Genomic DNA, 19,707 nt, shown 5'->3' with positions numbered 1-19,707 from the left:
GACCACTCTAGACAACGTAGGCGGACCACTCTAGACGACGTAGGCGGACCACTCTAGACGACGTAGGCGGACCACTCTAGACGACGTAGGCGGACCACTCTAGACGACGTAGGCGGACCACTCTAGACGACGTAGGCGGACCACTCTAGACTACGTGGACTAGACGACGTAGACGGACCACGCTAGACAACGTGGACTAGACGACGTAGACGGACCACGCTAGACAACGTGGGTGGACCACCCTAGACAACGTGGGCAGCTACCCTTGAGACTCAATTGATGTGGGCGGGCCACCCTAGACGACGTGGGCGGGCCACACTGGACGACGTGGGCGGGCCACTCTAGACGACGTGGGCGGACCACTCTAGACGACGTGGGCGGACCACTCTAGACGACGTGGGCGGACCACTCTAGACGACGTGGGCGGACCACTCTAGACGACTTAGGCGGACCACTCTAGACGACGTGGACTAGACGACGTGGGCGGACCACTCTAGACGACGTGGGCGGACCACTCTAGACGACGTAGGCGGACCACTCTAGACGACGTAGGCGGACCACTCTAGACGAAGTGGGTGGGCCACACTAGACGACGTGGACTAGACGACGTAGGCGGACCACTCTAGACGACGTAGGCGGACCACTCTAGACGACGTAGGCGGACCACTCTAGACTACGTGGACTAGACAACGTAGACGGACCACGCTAGACGATGTAGGCGGACCACTCTAGACGACGTAGGCGGACCACTCTAGACTACGTGGACTAGACGACGTAGACGGACCACGCTAGACAACGTGGGCGGACCACCCTAGACAACGTGGGCAGCTACCCTTGAGACTCAATTGATGTGGGCGGGCCACACTAGACGACGTGGGCGGACCACTCTAGACGACGTGGGCGGACCACTCTAGACGACGTAGGCGGACACACTCTAGACTACGTGGACTAGACGACGTAGACGGACCACGCTAGACAACGTGGGCGGACCACCCTAGACAACGTGGGCAGCTACCCTTGAAACTCAATTGACGTGGGCGGACCACCCGAGACGACTGACGACGTGGGCGGACCACCCTCTAAATGGGCCACCCTAGACGACGTGGGCGGGCAACCCTAGACGACGTGGGCGGGCAACCCTAGACGACGTGGGCGGGCCACTCTAGACGACGTAGGCGGACCACTCTAGACGACGTAGGCGGACCACTCTAGACGACGTAGGCGGACCACTCTAGACTACGTGGACTAGACGACGTAGACGGACCACGCTAGACAACGTGGGCGGACCACCCTAGACAACGTGGGCAGCTACCCTTGAGACTCAATTGATGTGGGCGGGCCACCCTATACGACGTGGGCGGACCACTCTAGACTACGTGGACTAGACTACGTAGACGGACCACCCTAGACAACGTGGGCGGACCACCCTAGACAACGTGGGCAGCTACCCTTGAGACTCAATTGATGTGGGCGGGCCACCCTAGACGACGTGGGCGGGCCACACTAGACGACGTGGGCGGACCACACGAGACGACGTGAGCGGACCACTCTAGACGACGTAGGCGGACCACACTAGACGACGTAGGCGGACCACACTAGACGACGTAGGTGGACCACTCTAGACGACGTAGGCGGACCACACTAGACTACGTGGACTAGACGACGTGGGCGGACCACTCTAGACGACGTGGGCGGACCACCCTCTAAATGGGACACTCTAAATGATGTAGGCGGACCACGCTCGACGACGTGATTTGTTGGTAGACGAGTACAAAGTCCTCCAAAGAGTTGCGCGTTACGTACCAGGGGTCAGAGCAGACGCAATGTTTGCTGTGGGAGCAACAATCCTGACATGATCCAGACCAACCACCCCCCTCCCCCCACCACAAGTAGATTGCAGTCCTGTGTGAAGTGAGCAAGCACCTGTAAGAGGGAGTCCGGAGCCCAGAGTGTAGATCTGGGCTGGTGCTTGGTGAGGGTTCATGCCGTAGCGCAGGGGCAGCTGTACAAGGCCTCGGCCGTACTGACCACGGAAGTAGTGCGCTATGGCCTGGTCGTACTGGGCTGTGTGGGTGAAAGCCTAAACAACCACAGTCAGAACAAGTATTCTTGTATGACAGCAATGAAAGTTGAACTTGATGCTCATTTCTGCAAGTAAACACAACAAGTGATGGTCACATGGGGTCAAGGTCAAACAATTGGACTTTGTCTTTAACCAATCAGATCCATGCAAACAACATAAAGGAGCACCTAAGCAGCGGCCATCTTTGTTTATGTCAACATGGTCAAAAAGAAGGAAGAACTGGATAATTGAGTTACATAACCTGATAATTAACAGGTCATACTAGTGTTAATCAAATAAGTTCCACGTATGAATCCATTTCAGGACTGTCTGCATATGTGAAATATGGTTTATGACAGCGTTTCTTAACCATAGGGCCCATTGTTGGGCTGCGAGGGCCCCCTAGAGGGCCGCCCAAAAAATATGTGTTTCTCAGCTGTGGTCCGTATGGGCCGGTTGTAATACACTTTCCCACCACCTGTGGCAGTAATGACAACGTCAAAGTAAATTCATAGAAATGTTTCTTTAAGCGCAAAAGTTACGACTAAAGTGGTGAAGCTGTATTTTTATTTCCACTTTGATTTTATTGACGGTTCATTTAAAAACATTCATTATTATTTTAGTTGATTTATTTTAGCACAACATAATTGTATGTAAATTTGTTTTTCCATCAGTTACCGTATTTTTCGGAGTATAAGTCGCTCCGGAGTATAAATCGCACCGGCCGAAAATGCGCAATAAAGAAGGAAAAAAACATATATAAGTCGCACTGGAGTATAAGTCGCATTTTTTGAGGAAATGTATTTGCTAAAAGTCAACACCAAGAATAGACATTCGAAAGGCAATTTAAAATAAATGAAGAATAGTGAACAACAGGCTGAATAAGTGTACGTTATATGAGGCATAAATAACCAACTGGTATGTTAACGTAACATATTATGGTAAGAGTCATTCAAATAAGTAGTAAATAGTCCGAAAAATACGGTATTCATCAGTTCCTAATATGCAATAAATTTGGTTACCGTATTTTCCGCACTATAAGGCGCACCTAAAAACCACAAATTTTCTCAAAAGCTGACAGTGCGCCTTATAACCCGGTGCGCTTTATATATGGATTAATATTAAGATTCATTTTCATAAAGTTTCGGTCTCGCAACTACGGTAAACAGCCGCCATCTTTTTTCCCCGTAGAAGAGGAAGTGCTTCTTCTTCTACGCAAGCAACCGCCAAGGTAAGCACCCGCCCCCATAGAACAGGAAGCGCTTCTTCTTCTACTGTAAGCAACCACCCGCCCGCGTAGAAGAAGAAGAAGAAGCGCGCGGATATTACGTTTCATTTCCTTTGTGTGTTTACATCTGTAAAGACCACAAAATGGCTCCTACTAAGCGACAGGTTTCTGGTTCATGAAAAGACGCAATCTCTCCATCCGCACACGGACTACTATTTCACAGCAACTGCCTAAAGACTTTCAAGAAAAGCTGGCTACTTTCCGTGCATATTGTAAAAACAAGATAGCTGAAAAAAAGATCCGGCCAGAGAACATTATCAACATGGACGAGGTTCCACTGACTTTTGATATTCCTGTGAACCGCACTGTGGATACAACGGGAGCACGTACGGTGAATATTCGCACCACAGGGAATGAGAAGTCATCCTTCACTGTGGTTCTAGCTTGCCATGCTAATGGCCAGAAACTTCCACCCATGGTGATATTCAAAAGGAAGACCTTGCCAAAAGAGACCTTTCCAGCCGGCGTCATCATAAAAGCTAACTCGAAGGGATGGATGGATGAAGAAAAGATGAGCGAGTGGTTAAGGTAAGTTTACGCGAAGAGGCCGGGTGGCTTTTTTCACGCAGCTCCGTCCATGTTGATATACGACTCCATGCGCGCCCACATCACGCTGGTTTTTAATATATTATTAAAGTTTGACTGACCTATCTGACTGTTTTTTTGACATTCCTTTAGCGCAGTTAGATGCGGCTTACAACACGGGGCGTCTTATAGGTGGACAAAGTTTTGAAATATGCCGTTCATTGAAGGCGCGGCTTATAACCCAGGGCGCCTTATGGTGCGGAAAATACGGTAGTTCTTTTTTTACCCCCTAATCAGCCTGTAAATATGTAGATTAAATCATAACTATAATTCTTTTAAACTCATTTTTGTATCTCTGCTACAGCATCCATTGCCATAAATTATGCAAATGAGGTGATGAGGTCACCGCCAATAGCTACTTTCCTGGCTGAGGAGTTGGCAACACTGATTTAGAGGTTTAGAACCCCGGTTTATGGTACAAGTACATTTACAACATGCATACATTTGCAATATGACACAACACATATGTCCAGTTTCTCATTACAACATGTTCGAAAAAGGAGTTGGAAGAAGTCGAGTTTATTTAATCCTACCTCTTTTCCACTTCACAGCAATTACCGTATTTTCCGCACCATAAGGCGCCCTGGGTTATAAGCCGCGCCTTCAATGAACGGCATATTTCAAAACTTTGTCCACCTATAAGCCGCCCCGTGTTGTAAGCCGCATCTAACTGCGCTAAAGGAATGTCAAAAAAACAGTCAAATAGGTCAGTCAAACTTTAATAATATATTAAAACCAGCGTGATGTGGGCGCGCATGGAGTCGTATATCAACATGGACGAAGCTGCGTGAAAAAAGCCACCCGGCCTCTTCGCGTAAACTTAAACTTACCTTAACCACTCGCTCATCTTTTCTTCATCCATCCCTTCGAGTTAGCTTTTATGATGACGCCGGCTGGAAAGGTCTCTTTTGGCAAGGTCTTCCTTTTGAATATCACCATGGGTGGAAGTTTCTGGCCATTAGCATGGCAAGCTAGAACCACAGTGAAGGATGACTTCTCATTCCCTGTGGTGCGAATATTCACCGTACGTGCTCCCGTTGTATCCACAGTGCGGTTCACAGGAATATCAGTTGCTGTGAAATAGTAATCCGTGTGCGGATGGAGAGATTGCGTCTTTTCATGAACCGGATCCCTGTCGTTTAGTAGGAGCCATTTTGTGGTCTTTACAGATGTAAACACACAAAGGAAATGAGACGTACGGAAATATCCGCACGCTTTTTCTTCTTCTACGCGGGCAGGTGGTTGCTTACAGTAGAAGAAGAAGCGCTTCCTGTTCTATGGGGGCGGGTGCTTACCTTGGCGGTTGCTTGCGTAGAAGAAGAAGCGCTTCCTGTTCTACCGGGAAAAAAGATGGCGGCTGTTTACCGTAGTTACGAGACCGAAACTTTATGAAAATGAATCTTAATATTTATCCATATATAAAGCGCACCGGGTTATAAGGCGCACTGTCAGCTTTTGAGAAAATTTGTCGTTTTTAGGTGCGCCTTATAGTGCGGAAAATACGGTACTGACATGTTTGTTCACTTCCTGTTCTCAATTTTTCCACAAGTCAATAAATAATAAAGATTAAGTGTTGTACATTTTTAGTTAGCAGGTTTGTATGTAATAGTATCTGTTTGTAAAATCCTTGAATTTTTATGTGTTTATTGATTTAATAAATAGTGTTAAAAAGTACCAAGTATCTGTATGGACTACTACAATACTGGTATGGTGAATGAATGAATGAATGAATGAATGAATGACAACCCTACTGTGATGATGTCTGTACCTCACCTCTTAAAAGTCAGATGGAGACCCAAATGAGGATAAAGAAATGGGATTAAAAAACAACAATATTCCTCACTTTGAGAGCCAGAGTCCTGCGTGTGTCCAGGCTAGTATCCTGGTCTCCTGAGGACTCCATCTCCTTGGTGACCAGGGAATAATCAGCGGGGTCACACACCACCGTGACCCGTGCGTGATTCTTAGCTGCAGCCCTCAGCAAAGTTACACCACCTTGGTAAATTAAAAAAAAAAAACAAGTGAAAACGTCATGAATTTGAATGTGGCGATATCAGACATCGTGTTGTGTATCGTCACAGCTCACCGATGTCAATCTGCTCCACGGCATCTTCCACTTGCACATCTGGGTTGGAGACGGTCTTGACAAAAGGGTAGAGGTTGCACACGACCACCCTGAAGAGAAGCAGGCAGCATAAAATAATGTTCTTACCAACACAAAACTGCTAGGACTAAACCATGGAAGTAACAATATGAATATTTCATATCTCCATTATTCAGACTAAAATTATCACAGTAATGTCGAAAATGCTCAAAAAGTACTAATGTAACCAAGTTTTATTACAAAACAAATACACTTAAAACACCTTAAAACATTAAATATTACTACTTTTTTGAGTGTTTAAATAAGTTTGTCTTTTTCCCTTTTATTTGTAAAAGGTTTTAGAGTGTTTCTAATAATAAAAGCAAAACAAGTGTTGCATATCTGGTTTATGTGACATCACTTCCTGTTGTATCAATTACTCAAAGTTTATTTATATAGCCTTTAATCACAAGTGTCTCAAAGGGCTGCCCAAGCCACGACGACATCCTGGGCTCAGATCCCATCCCTACATGTACCGATACGGTACCAATTTTCAGTACTTTTGTGTGTGTTAATAAATATTGTTTTTGATAATAACTGCTGTCCAGTTGTTAAATCTTGTTTTACTATCACATGTCGGAGTCTCATTTACGGTTGCCAGTCAGACGGCAGTAATGTACAGTACAGATCGACCGATTATTGGTGACGATATACATATCGGTCTCTTTTTTTATTGGGATCAGCTTTTATTTTTCCTCAACTACAACAGAACTACATCATTAGATACAATGTACACACTTATGATGCAGTAATTAGTATGTTTAATTAGTCAAGTAGATAGTAATAACCACTGCTTAACACTTTGTTTAGGTCACTTGTACACAATATATCTCTTCTGCTGAACTTTTCAAACGGTCCTTTATTTGCCGGGTAATCCAGTTTTTGTCCTTCTTATCCGCCATCTTACCGGTATCGTTGTGTTTGTTTTCGCTAGTTCAACGATCAAGCTTCTGTCCGCAACACTCGCAGTGTGGGCTCATTAAAAGGAGCGCCACGAGTTTCATGATCAATCAAATAACGTGACAGAGACGGATGGACATGAAGACAAAATATTTCTCTGTTAAAAATGCAGACTTTGTAAATATCTTGGCAAATATGAGATGATTATATCAGCAAAGAAGAGCAGGCAGCAGGTTACACATTCTCATACTTTCTGCAACATCCAGGAAGAAATGATGTCAGCCATCTTGAAAAATGTCTCAACTGTAATCTACGTGAAGGAGCTCAGAATAGTTTTATGTCAATGTTGACAATATTTCAGGAGGAAACCTTACAATGTATTAAATCCATAAAATGTTATAAAAGTGTATAACATGGAGTAGATGAGTTATTGTGATGTAGAGAAATGTCATATTTTGACCCATTTTCCCAGCAGATGTTTGATATTTAGAAATAAAATGTTGATGCTCCTCTAACAAAACATCAAACATTGTCACTACTGGTCCCACCTTTCCTAAAAATAATGTTAAAAAACAACTTAAAGCCTTGTCCAGATGTTTACTGATAAATAATATTCATGGTTTACTAACTTTTACTACTTATGAATATCACCTTCAGATATCACTTATCAGCCTCCTTGACTACTAATGACTGGTATCAGTATCGGACCTGGAAAAACCATATCGGTTGATCTCTAGTGTACAGTTTGTGGTGTGCTGGCTAGTCAGTTCAGTCTTTGATGTCTAGCCTTTTGTTGTCCCCTAAAAAGTGTGAATACTGTAAGTATTGTTCTTATTAGGCAACCACAGTTGAGGTTTTCATTACCAATATTGGAGGTAAAATTGCTAACGCTAATCAGTAGCGTGTCAATACCAAAGTCAATGTATATTAGCATCAAGCTATGACATTTTTGGAGCATTATTTGAGTCAAGTGCTTTGTTGGTATTGAAAAATGCAACTCTACCTACAGGTACCGTATTTTCCGCACTATTAGCCGCACCTAAAAACCACAAATTTACTCAAAAGCTGACAGTGCGGCTTTTAACCCGGTGCGCTTTATATATGGATTAATATTAAGATTCATTTTCATAAAGTTTCGGTCTCGCAACTACGGTAAACAGCCGCCATCTTTTTTCCCCGTAGAAGAGGAAGTGCTTCTTCTTCTACGCAAGCAACCACCAAGGTAAGCACCCGCCCCCATAGAACAGGAAGCGCTTCTTCTTCTACTGTAAGCAACCACCCGCCCGCGTAGAAGAAGAAAAAGCGCGCGGATATTACCGTACGTTTCATTTCCTTTGTGTGTTTACATCTGTAAAGACCACAAAATGGCTCCTACTAAGCGACAGGGATCCGGTTCATGAAAAGACGCAATCTCTCCATCCGCACACGGACTACTATTTCACAGCAACTGCCTAAAGACTTTCAAGAAAAGCTGGCTACATTCCGTGCATATTGTAAAAACAAGATAGCTGAAAAAAAGATCCGGCCAGAGAACATTATCAACATGGACGAGGTTCCACTGACTTTTGATATTCCTGTGAACCGCACTGTGGATACAACGGGAGCACGTACGGTGAATATTCACACCACAGGGAATGAGAAGTCATCCTTCACTGTGGTTCTAGCTTGCCATGCTAATGGCCAGAAACTTCCACCCATGGTGATATTCAAAAGGAAGACCTTGCCAAAAGAGACCTTTCCAGCCGGCGTCATCATAAAAGCTAACTCGAAGGGATGGATGAATGAAGAAAAGATGAGCGAGTGGTTAAGGTAAGTTTACGTGAAAAGGCCGGGTGGCTTTTTTCACGCAGCTCCGTCCATGTTGATATACGACTCCATGCGCGCCCACATCACGCTGGTTTTTAATATATTATTAAAGTTTGACTGACCTATCTGACTGTTTTTTTGACATTCCTTTAGCGCAGTTAGATGCGGCTTACAACACGGGGCGGCTTATTGGTGGACAAAGTTTTGAAATATGCCGTTCATTGAAGGCGCGGCTTATAACCCAGGGCGCCTTATGGTGCGGAAAATACGGTAACCATAAAAAGAGATTTCATATCAGTTATTTATTTTAATTTTATTTAAAATAACAAAAGAAATCACATGTTTTTTGTGACGTGAACAGCCACTAAAAAGATTGGATTTGACCAACAAAAGTGAATGGGACCCAGCAGTGTGAACCTAGCATTTGTTGCTCTGACAGTGATGTGTTTATATCGTTTTAGATTGTGGTATGATTCTGATTGGAGAAAGACGTTAATGTATTTTGTTTTCATGTTGGCATTTAAGCTAGCGAACAGGTGGTGCCTGTAAGTCTGATTTTATCAACGTGCAATCATTTCATTCAAATGATATTAACTGTGGATAATTTTACGACTGTTATCGTTAAATCACCTGTTAAGTTCACGTTAAAGCTCGTTAGTGTCATCCTTGCTGTTGTGTGATTAATGTGAGTGACGTGTTGGTGAGTAACTTTGTTGCAAGGAATAAAATGAACATCAGTGGCTAGTCGACTTTAAAAAGTGTGACGTGGTGCAACCGTTACTAAGTTTGCATGTCGGTCGATCAATAAGCTCTCAGTTTCACTTCGGCTTAATTGAAGTCTGGTGCAGACTGACGTGATCACTCATTTATTGAGTGAACACAAAGCAGAGTCACAAGACCACCTCGTGGAAGCAATCATCAAACCCTCGTGCTTCCTGCTCACACTTTCAAAAGTTGTCTAACCCTTTCAGATCTACTTTAGTGCAGGCTGTACTAACTTTATCTACTGATAAATTAACGCAAAACTAACAATGCAACCCCGAAAGGGACAAGCGGTGGGGAGTGGATGGATGGAATACAATATTTAAAAAAAATGTTTCAACCTTTAGAGCTCAAGTTTGGTCCTGGAGACCCAGAAGTCCGTCATAAAGATGTTAAAAATAAGTCATATGTAGCTATATATACTTTATTTTGCCAACACTTAAATCTCAAGATTAATTTCAGGTTGGTCGATATAAAGTTTAAAACATATTTGTTTTGTTTTATGCCTTTTTTGTCAAAGAAAACCCTATTTTGCATGGCTAAAATACAAACTATGCAATGGTTTCCCCCCCAAAAAATTAAAAGTGGGAATATTTGATGTTAAGTACCGTATTTTCCGCACCATAAGGCGCCCTGGGTTATAAGCCGCGCCTTCAATGAACGGCATATTTCAAAACTTTGTCCACCTATAAGCCGCCCCGCCCCGTGTTATAAACCGCATCTAACTGCGCTAAAGGAATGTCAAAAAAACAGTCAGATAGGTCAGTCAAACTTTAATAATATATTAAAAACCAGCGTGATGTGGGCGCGCATGGAGTCGTATATCAACATGGACGGAGCTGCGTGAAAAAAGCCACCCGGCCTCTTCGCGTAAACTTACCTTAACCACTCGCTCATCTTTTCTTCATCCATCCATCCCTTCGAGTTAGCTTTTATGATGACGCCGGCTGGAAAGGTCTCTTTTGGCAAGGTCTTCCTTTTGAATATCACCATGGGTGGAAGTTTCTGGCCATTAGCATGGCAAGCTAGAACCACAGTGAAGGATGACTTCTCATTCCCTGTGGTGCGAATATTCACCGTACGTGCTCCCGTTGTATCCACAGTGCGGTTCACAGGAATATCAAAAGTCAGTGGAACCTCGTCCATGTTGATAATGTTCTCTGGCCGGATCTTTTTTTCAGCTATCTTGTTTTTACAATATGCACGGAAAGTAGACAGCTTTTCTTGAAAGTCTTTAGGCAGTTGCTGTGAAATAGTAGTCCGTGTGCGGATGGAGAGATTGCGTCTTTTCATGAACCGGAAACCTGTCGCTTAGTAGGAGCCATTTTGTGGTCTTTACAGATGTAAACACACAAAGGAAATGAAACGTAATATCCGCGCGCTTCTTCTTCTTCTACGCAGGCGGGTGGTTGCTTACAGTAGAAGAAGAAGCGCTTCCTGTTCTATGGGGGCGGGTGCTTACCTTGGCGGTTGCTTGCGTAGAAGAAGAAGCACTTCCTCTTCTACGGGGAAAAAAGATGGCGGCTGTTTACCGTAGTTGCGAGACCGAAACTTTATGAAAATGAATCTTAATATTAATCCATATATAAAGCGCACCGGGTTATAAGCCGCACTGTCAGCTTTTGAGTAAATTTGTGGTTTTTAGGTGCGGCTAATAGTGCGGAAAATACGGTAATTAAGCCTTAAATAGGTCAATAATTCATAAGGTTATTATATTTTGAACATTTTCTTAATCCCCCTAAAAATCTCATAAAAGTGTTCAAATAAATCATACATTTTTTTATCTTTCAACATTTAAATCTCCAGATCAACTTCAGATCTATCCATCGATTAAAAGTATTTACTATTTAAATATGATGTTTGTTTTATGCCCTTTTGCAAAAATAAACACATTTTTAAGTCAGGGGTGCCCATTATGTCGATTGTCAGCCAGGCATTAAAAAAAAAAATAGTCCTAAAAATTGCCGATCATAAATCTTCACCAAGACGTCACTTGATTGACATTCACGGCACCCGAGGGTCTTGTGAGATGACGCTGGCTGCTGCCAGATCATTATTAAGAAAAAACGACCGACAGGAAGGCGAGAAACACTTTTTATTTCAACAGATTCTCACACCGTACTTGCCGTCAAAAGCCTGAAGGCCGACCGCATAGTTCCTGTCTTCACAATAAAAGCGCTGCTCCATCCTGCCTGTGCTAACAAAATAAGACTCTCAGCAAGCTAGCGCACACAAGCTACGGAGTGTATTTCTTGTAAAGTGTATACAAAGTAGTATGGAAGCTGGACAAACAAAAAGCAAGCACTTTCATGTGGTATTGCACAGAAAGGAGGACTTTTTTTTCCTCCTCCATTTGAAAATGTGGAGGTTATCCTCACTACTGTCTGATTCCTATCAATGCAAGTCATCACAATCATACCAACTTATATTCTTGTCTTCATGAAAGAAAGGAATGTTAAACATGCTTGTATTATCATTAAACACCTTTAACTTGTTCACAAAAACGACAAAATAAAAAAAATAAACAACATGTGTGAATGTTGTCTGTCTATCTGTGTTGGCCCTGTGATGAGGTAGCGACTTGTCCAAGGTGTACGCCGCCTTCCGCCCGAATGCAGCTGAGATAGGCTCCAGCACCCCCCCGCGACCCCAAAAAGGGACAAGCGGTAGAAAATGGATGGATGGAATAAATAATATATATATGGACGGGCGGCGCTTATAGCAGCGGCTGGCCTTCGTGGCCCCTCACTCCCTTCATGATTTGTGGACTCTATGTGTGCTATGGCTATGAGGTTTTTTTATATACACGTAAAAGCCAGTAAATTAGAATATTTTGAAAAACTTGATTTATTTCAGTAATTGCATTCAAAAGGTGTAACTTGTACATTATATTTATTCATTGCACACAGACTGATGCATTCAAATGTTTATTTCATTTAATTTTGATGATTTGAAGTGGCAACAAATGAAAATCCAAAATTCCGTGTGTCACAAAATTAGAATATTACTTAAGGCTAATACAAAAAAGGGATTTTTAGAAATGTTGGCCAACTGAAAAGTATGAAAATGAAAAATATGAGCATGTACAATACTCAATACTTCGTTGGAGCTCCTTTTGCCTCAATTACTGCGTTAATGCGGCGTGGCATGGAGTCGATGAGTTTCTGGCACTGCTCAGGTGTTATGAGAGCCCAGGTTGCTCTGATAGTGGCCTTCAACTCTTCTGCGTTTTTGGGTCTGGCATTCTGCATCTTCCTTTTCACAATACCCCACAGATTTTCTATGGGGCTAAGGTCAGGGGAGTTGGCGGGCCAATTTAGAACAGAAATACCATGGTCCGTAAACCAGGCACGGGTAGATTTTGCGCTGTGTGCAGGCGCCAAGTCCTGTTGGAACTTGAAATCTCCATCTCCATAGAGCAGGTCAGCAACAGGAAGCATGAAGTGCTCTAAAACTTGCTGGTAGACGGCTGCGTTGACCCTGGATCTCAGGAAACAGAGTGGACCGACACCAGCAGATGACATGGCACCCCAAACCATCACTGATGGTGGAAACTTTACACTAGACTTCAGGCAACGTGGATCCTGTGCCTCTCCTGTCTTCCTCCAGACTCTGGGACCTCGATTTCCAAAGGAAATGCAAAATTTGCATGGTTGGGTGATGGTTTGGGGTGCCATGTCATCTGCTGGTGTCGGTCCACTCTGTTTCCTGAGATCCAGGGTCAACGCAGCCATCTACCAGCAAGTTTTAGAGCACTTCATGCTTCCTGCTGCTGACCTGCTCTATGGAGATGGAGATTTCAAGTTCCAACAGGACTTGGCGCCTGCACACAGCGCAAAATCTACCCGTGCCTGGTTTACGGACCATGGTATTTCTGTTCTAAATTGGCCCGCCAACTCCCCTGACCTTAGCCCCATAGAAAATCTGTGGGGTATTGTGAAAAGGAAGATGCAGAATGCCAGACCCAAAAACGCAGAAGAGTTGAAGGCCACTATCAGAGCAACCTGGGCTCTCATAACACCTGAGCAGTGCCAGAAACTCATCGACTCCATGCCACGCCGCATTAACGCAGTAATTGAGGCAAAAGGAGCTCCAACCAAGTATTGAGTATTGTACATGCTCATATTTTTCATTTTCATACTTTTCAGTTGGCCAACATTTTTAAAAATCCCTTTTTTGTATTAGCCTTAAGTAATATTCTAATTTTGTGACACACGGAATTTTGGATTTTCATTTGTTGCCACTTCAAATCATCAAAATTAAATGAAATAAACATTTGAATGCATCAGTCTGTGTGCAATGAATAAATATAATGTACAAGTTACACCTTTTGAATGCAATTACTGAAATAAATCAAGTTTTTCAAAATATTCTAATTTACTGGCTTTTACCTGTGTGTGTGTATATATATATATATATATATATATAGCTGCTTTAAAGAGTTATTGTGTTATTAGAGTCAACATGGCAACTTTTTCTCGTTGCATTTCATCCGTTTGATTTTTTAATCCCCTTTTTTCCTTTTTAAAAATGTTATTTTTAGGGCCGATTAAAACCAAATAAAGAATCCGCGAGCCGCACCTGGACACCCCTGCTTTAGCAGGTTCCAAACGGAGAACGTCAAGGGTGACTGTGTTCTCACCTGACCAGGTTGTAGCCCAGCTTGCTCATGTCTGCGGTGTCACCGGAGGTCTTCCTGGCCAGGATGCCTCCATGGACGGCGGGATGGAGCGTCTTCACGCGGCCTCCCAGCATCTCTGGGTGTCCGGTCAGCTCCGACACGTCTCTGGCAAAACACACCGTGGTGCAGGAAGTCAAACAATACAATATACACACACACACTATTCATCAGTGTTTTTCAACCTTTTTTGAGCCAAGGCACATTTTTTGCGTTAAAAAACGAAAATCAGTTGACAGTAAAAAGTCGTCACAATTGTTGGATATGACTTTAAAGCATAACCAAGCATGCATCACTATAGCTCTTGTCTCAAAGTAGGTGCACTGTCACCACCTGTCACATCACACCCTGACTCATTTTAAGTTTATTGCTGTTTTCCTGTGTGTAGTGTTTTACTTCTTGTCTTGCGCTCCTATTTTGGTGGCTTTCTCTCTTTTTTTGGTAGTTTCCTGTAGCAGTTTCATGTCTTCCTTTGAGCGATATTTCCCGCATCTACTTTGTTTAAGCAATCAAGAATATTTCAGTTGTTTTTATCCTTCTTTGTGGGGACATTGTTGATTGTCATGTCATGTTCGGATGTACTTTGTCTTTGCTCCACAGTAAGTCTTTGCTGTCATCCAGCATTCTGTTTTTGTTTTACTTTGTAGCCAGTTCAGTTTTAGTTTTGTTCTGCATAGCCTTCCCTAAGCTTCAATGCCTTTTCTTAGGGGCACTCACCTTTTGTTTATTTTTGGTTTAAGCATTAGACACCTTTTTACCTACACACTGCCTCCCGCTGTTTCGAAAATCTACAAAACAATTATCTACCTGCTGCCACTTACTGATATGGAAGAGTATTACACGGTTACTCTGCCGAGCTCTAGACAGCACCGACACTCAACAACAACACATCATTTGCAGACTGTAATTACAAGTTTGCAAAAAATATTTTTAACCCAAATACCGTATTTTCCGCACTATTAGCCGCACCTAAAAACCACAAATGTACTCAAAAGCTGACAGTGCGCCTTATAACCCGGTGCGCTTTATATATGGATTAATATTAAGATTCATTTTCATAAAGTTTAGGTCTCGCAACTACGGTAAACAGCCGCCATCTTTTTTCCCCGTAGAAGAGGAAGTGCTTCTTCTTCTACGGTAAGCAACCGCCAAGGTAAGCACCCGCCCCCATAGAAGAAGAAGAAGCGCACGGGTATTACGTTTCATTTCCTTTGTGTGTTTACATCTGTAAAGACCACAAAATGGCTCCTACTAAGCGACACACTGTGGTTCTAGCTTGCCATGCTAATGGCCAGAAACTTCCACCCATGGTGATATTCAAAAGGAAGACCTTGCCAAAAGAGACCTTTCCAGCCGGCGTCATCATAAAAGCTAACTCGAAGGGATGGATGGATGAAGAAAAGATGAGCGAGTGGTTAAGGGAAGTTTACGCGAAGAGGCCGGGTGGCTTTTTTCACGCAGCTCCGTCCATGTTGATATACGACTCCATGCGCGCCCACATCACAGATGGTGTCAAAAAACAAGTGAAGCACACAAATACAACACTCGCCGTCATTCCGGGTGGATTAACCAAAGAACTCCAACCGCTCGATATTGGTGTCAACAAGGCATTTAAAGCATGACTGCGAACGGCGTGGGAACAATGGATGACCGAAGGCGAACACACATTCACTAAGACAGGGAGACAGCGCCGGACGACATACGCCAACATCTGCCAACATCTGCCAGTGGATCGTAAATGCCTGGGCGGATATTTCGGTCTCAACTGTGGTCCGAGCTTTCCGGAAGGCAGGATTCACGGAACTGCTGGAAAAACAACAGCGACACTGACTCCGATGACTTCGACGAGACGGAGCCGGCCATTTTGGAAATCCGTATTCGCCCAACTTTTTATTTCGGACACCGTAGGAGAAGAATTCGAGGGATTTATGAATGAAGAATAACTTCAGAAAGTGAGTGTTATGTTTATTTTGTGTGTTGTGACATTAACGTTCGAGCAACATTAAGTTATTGATGTTATTGCTCTGCACTATTTTGAATTTTACTATGTTTGTGATTGCACATTTGCACATTACTGTACATTTTGGGAGTGAACAGAGTTGTTAGAACGCTGGTTTTTAATATATTATTAAAGTTTAACTGACCTATCTGACTGTTTTTTTGACATTCCTTTAGCGCAGTTAGATGCGGCTTATAACACGGGGCGGCTTATAGGTGGACAAAGTTTTGAAATATGCCGTTCATTGAAGGCGCGGCTTATAACACGGGGCGGCTTATGGTGCGGAAAATACGGTAGGTGAAATTAGATCATCTCCCACGGCACACCAGACTATCTCACGGCACTAGTGTGCCGCGTCACAGTGGTTGAAAAACACTACTATACATGTACATATACACACACACAATACATGTACTGTATTTTTAGGACTATAAGTCGCAGTTTTTTTCATAGTTTGGCCGGGCTCCAGTACGACTTATATATGTTTTTTTCCTTCTTTATTATGTATTTTCGGCAGGTGCGACTTATACTCCGGTGCGACTTATACTCCGAAAAATACGGTACATGTATACATGTTTGTGAAGTACCGGACAGCCACACCTTGGTGCAGGAACTCAAACAATACAATACACACACACACACACACAATATACATGTACATATACATATACATGTACACACACAACATACATATACATGTACACTAGAGATGCGCGGTTTGCGGGCACAACCGCGGAGTCCGCGGATTATCCGCGGATCGGGCGGATGAAATTAAAAAAATTAGATTTTATCCGCAGGTCGGGTCGGGCGGTTGAAATTAAAAAAAAATTAGATTTTAAATAGATTCAGGCGGGTGGCAGTTAAACCAATTGGTAAATATATATACATAGTTAAATGTTGTTACCCACATACGAAAAACGAGCAGGCACCTGCAGCATATGCCACAACAGAAGAAGAAAAAAAAAAAAGAGATGGACACTTTTACGGAGCGGAGAAGGGACGCCTCGCCGGGATCCGGGACCGAGGCCCCTTCCCCCGAAAGGGCCCCACCGGGAGCCGTAGCTGAGGCGATCCGCGAGAAGGGCCCGACGCACGTCCAGGGTCACCACCGCGCCGACACCCTGCCTCGTCCGCCTTCGCCGCGGCCGGCGTCACGCGCAGCAGGTAAGCAGCTTACCTGCCCGCCACCCCCGTGGCCGGGGGCTCGTAACTGGGGTCACTCCGTGCGCAGTGCGCTCACGAAAGGGGTGGGGCTCACCCTGGTTGATATAGACAGCAGGACGGTGGCCATGGAAGTCGGAACCCGCTAAGGAGTGTGTAACAACCCACCTGCCGAATCAACTAGCCCTGAAAATGGATGGTGCTGGAGCGTCGGGCCCATACCCGGCCGTCGCCGGCAGCGAGAGCCGCGACGAGTAGGATGGCCGCCGCGGTGAGCGCTGAAGCCTCGGGCGCGAGCCCGGGTGGAGCCGCCGCGGGTGCGAGGGACATCGCACCTCCACGCGCTTGGAGGTGCGCTCAGCGCGGCTCCCATATGATTGCGCGCTGGTGTGCGTCTGGGCCGTGACAGCGTGGCACGCATTGAATGTCTGTGCTGCATTGGATCAGTCTCCTTTCTTTAACAGGCAAAAGCTTTATAACCTCACTAATGCCTTGCATCGTCTATATTAGATATATAACAACGGGCGGGTGCGGTTCTGATTAAATGTTAGCACGGGTGGATGGCGGATGGTTGACGACTTTCTGATGCGGTTGCGGATGAAATAATTGCCTATCCGCGCATCTCTAATACACACACACAATATACATGTACACACACACAACATACATGTACATATACATATATACACACAATATACATGTACATATACATGTATATAGTATGTATACATGTACATATCCATGTACACACGCACACACACAACATACATGTACATATACATGTACACACACACACACAACACACATGTACATATACATGTATACACACACACAACATACATGTACATATACACACACAACATACATGAACATATCCACGTACACAAACACAACATACATGTACAGATCCATACACACACACAACATACATGTACATATACACACACAACATACATGAACATATCCATGTACACACACACAATACATGTACATATCCATGTATACACACAATATAGATGTATATGTACACATTCTGACGTACCTGACAGCCAGTCCAGCATCACGCAGAACTTTGGCGGTCCCTCCTGAAGCTACGAGACTCAAACCAACGCCCAGCAGCTTTCGGGCAAACTCCAGCAGCCCACTTTTGTCTGACACGCTGAGCAGAGCTGCAAAGGACGCAAAAAAAACACTACTTTCACTTTTTGTTTGCGGAAGTCCAGCTGCTGTGTAAAAAAAAGCACCACGATGCTAATCATGCTAGCTAAAGAGTTAGCCCCCGCCAACATCACGTGGCTGCGACATAAGTTGGTCTTGAATGAAACTTGGCGGAGGAAACTCACCGAGTTCTGCAGAGGCCATGTTGGCAGCAACAATGTCGGCTTGGAGAGGTAAAGTAGAAGATTAGAGGAGCGAGCAGGGAGATGATTGTCACAAACTAACTCAAATCCTCCACTTTTCAACGCTTCTTCATCATGTGCTCGCTAAGCCCCGCCCGGCCGTGTCGGCCCGCCCCCAAACGGTCACACGAGCGTACCCAAGCCGCCTACGTCATAGTTACATTCTAGGAAGTGCTTAGATTGATCACGTAAACGGAAGTAAGAAGATCGCTGGCGTAAATACTTCAAAATAAACTACTAGAGGTGACTACATTCTACTCAGGTAAGAGCACTTTATTTAGAGTAAAAACGACTCAAGTAAGAGTCAAAAGTAGTCATACATTACAAATGTAACCTATTTTTATGGACTTGCCTCTTTGTGATGTTAAGTTAGTCTCTTTTTGTCTCTGTTATTTTAACTTTTATTTTGTGGTTCTGTTTGTATTTGATTTATATTGGGTTTTATATACATATTATACTTTTATATTTTGTCATTTGTTGTCATTGATTAAATCTTATTGAGTGCATTATTTTGTTTGTATTTAATTTAATTCATATTATATTGTATTTTATATACATATTATACTTTTATATTTTGTCATTTGTCGTCAATTATTAAATTATATTGGAAGTGCATTATTTTGTTTGTATTTGATTTTTTTTTCATTTGTTTTGTATTTTATATACATATACTTTTTTTGTAATTTGTCGTCAATGATTCAAATGTATTGGAAGTGCATTATTTTGTTTGTATTTGATTTAATGAATATTATATTGTATTTTATATACATATTATACTTTTATATTTTGTCATTTGTCGCCTGAAGGAATCAATAAAGTACTATCTATCTATCTATATAAGAATATAAAGAAAATGTTTGTATTATTATAGAACATACGTGGTGAATATACTTACATTTATGGTATTAAAGTGTGATAATGTT

General features: G+C 43.4%; 1 protein-coding gene across 3 annotated transcripts in view; it reads right to left on the bottom strand.

Moving 5' to 3' along the window:
• atic (5-aminoimidazole-4-carboxamide ribonucleotide formyltransferase/IMP cyclohydrolase) overlaps positions 1 to 18,888 on the bottom strand; it is a 41,321-nt gene extending 22,433 nt beyond the window's left edge. For all 3 annotated transcript variants that reach the window (XR_012050845.1, XM_061974615.1, XM_061974616.1), the window contains exons 1-6: positions 18,728 to 18,888; positions 18,427 to 18,553; positions 14,189 to 14,332; positions 6,022 to 6,110; positions 5,779 to 5,930; positions 1,924 to 2,080 (exon numbers count right to left, since the gene is read on the bottom strand). Coding sequence is in view for 2 of the 3 variants with exons in the window: in XM_061974615.1 (XP_061830599.1) it covers positions 1,924 to 2,080; positions 5,779 to 5,930; positions 6,022 to 6,110; positions 14,189 to 14,332; positions 18,427 to 18,553; positions 18,728 to 18,746 (688 nt within the window). In the remaining variant the exon portion in view is untranslated. The remainder of the gene's footprint in view (positions 1 to 1,923; positions 2,081 to 5,778; positions 5,931 to 6,021; positions 6,111 to 14,188; positions 14,333 to 18,426; positions 18,554 to 18,727) is intronic.
• Positions 18,889 to 19,707: the final 819 nt, after the last annotated feature.

Source organism: Nerophis lumbriciformis, linkage group LG15, assembly GCF_033978685.3.
Source record: "Nerophis lumbriciformis linkage group LG15, RoL_Nlum_v2.1, whole genome shotgun sequence".
NCBI lineage: Eukaryota > Metazoa > Chordata > Actinopteri > Syngnathiformes > Syngnathidae > Nerophis > Nerophis lumbriciformis.
This window is presented reverse-complemented; position numbering and strand designations above follow the sequence as displayed.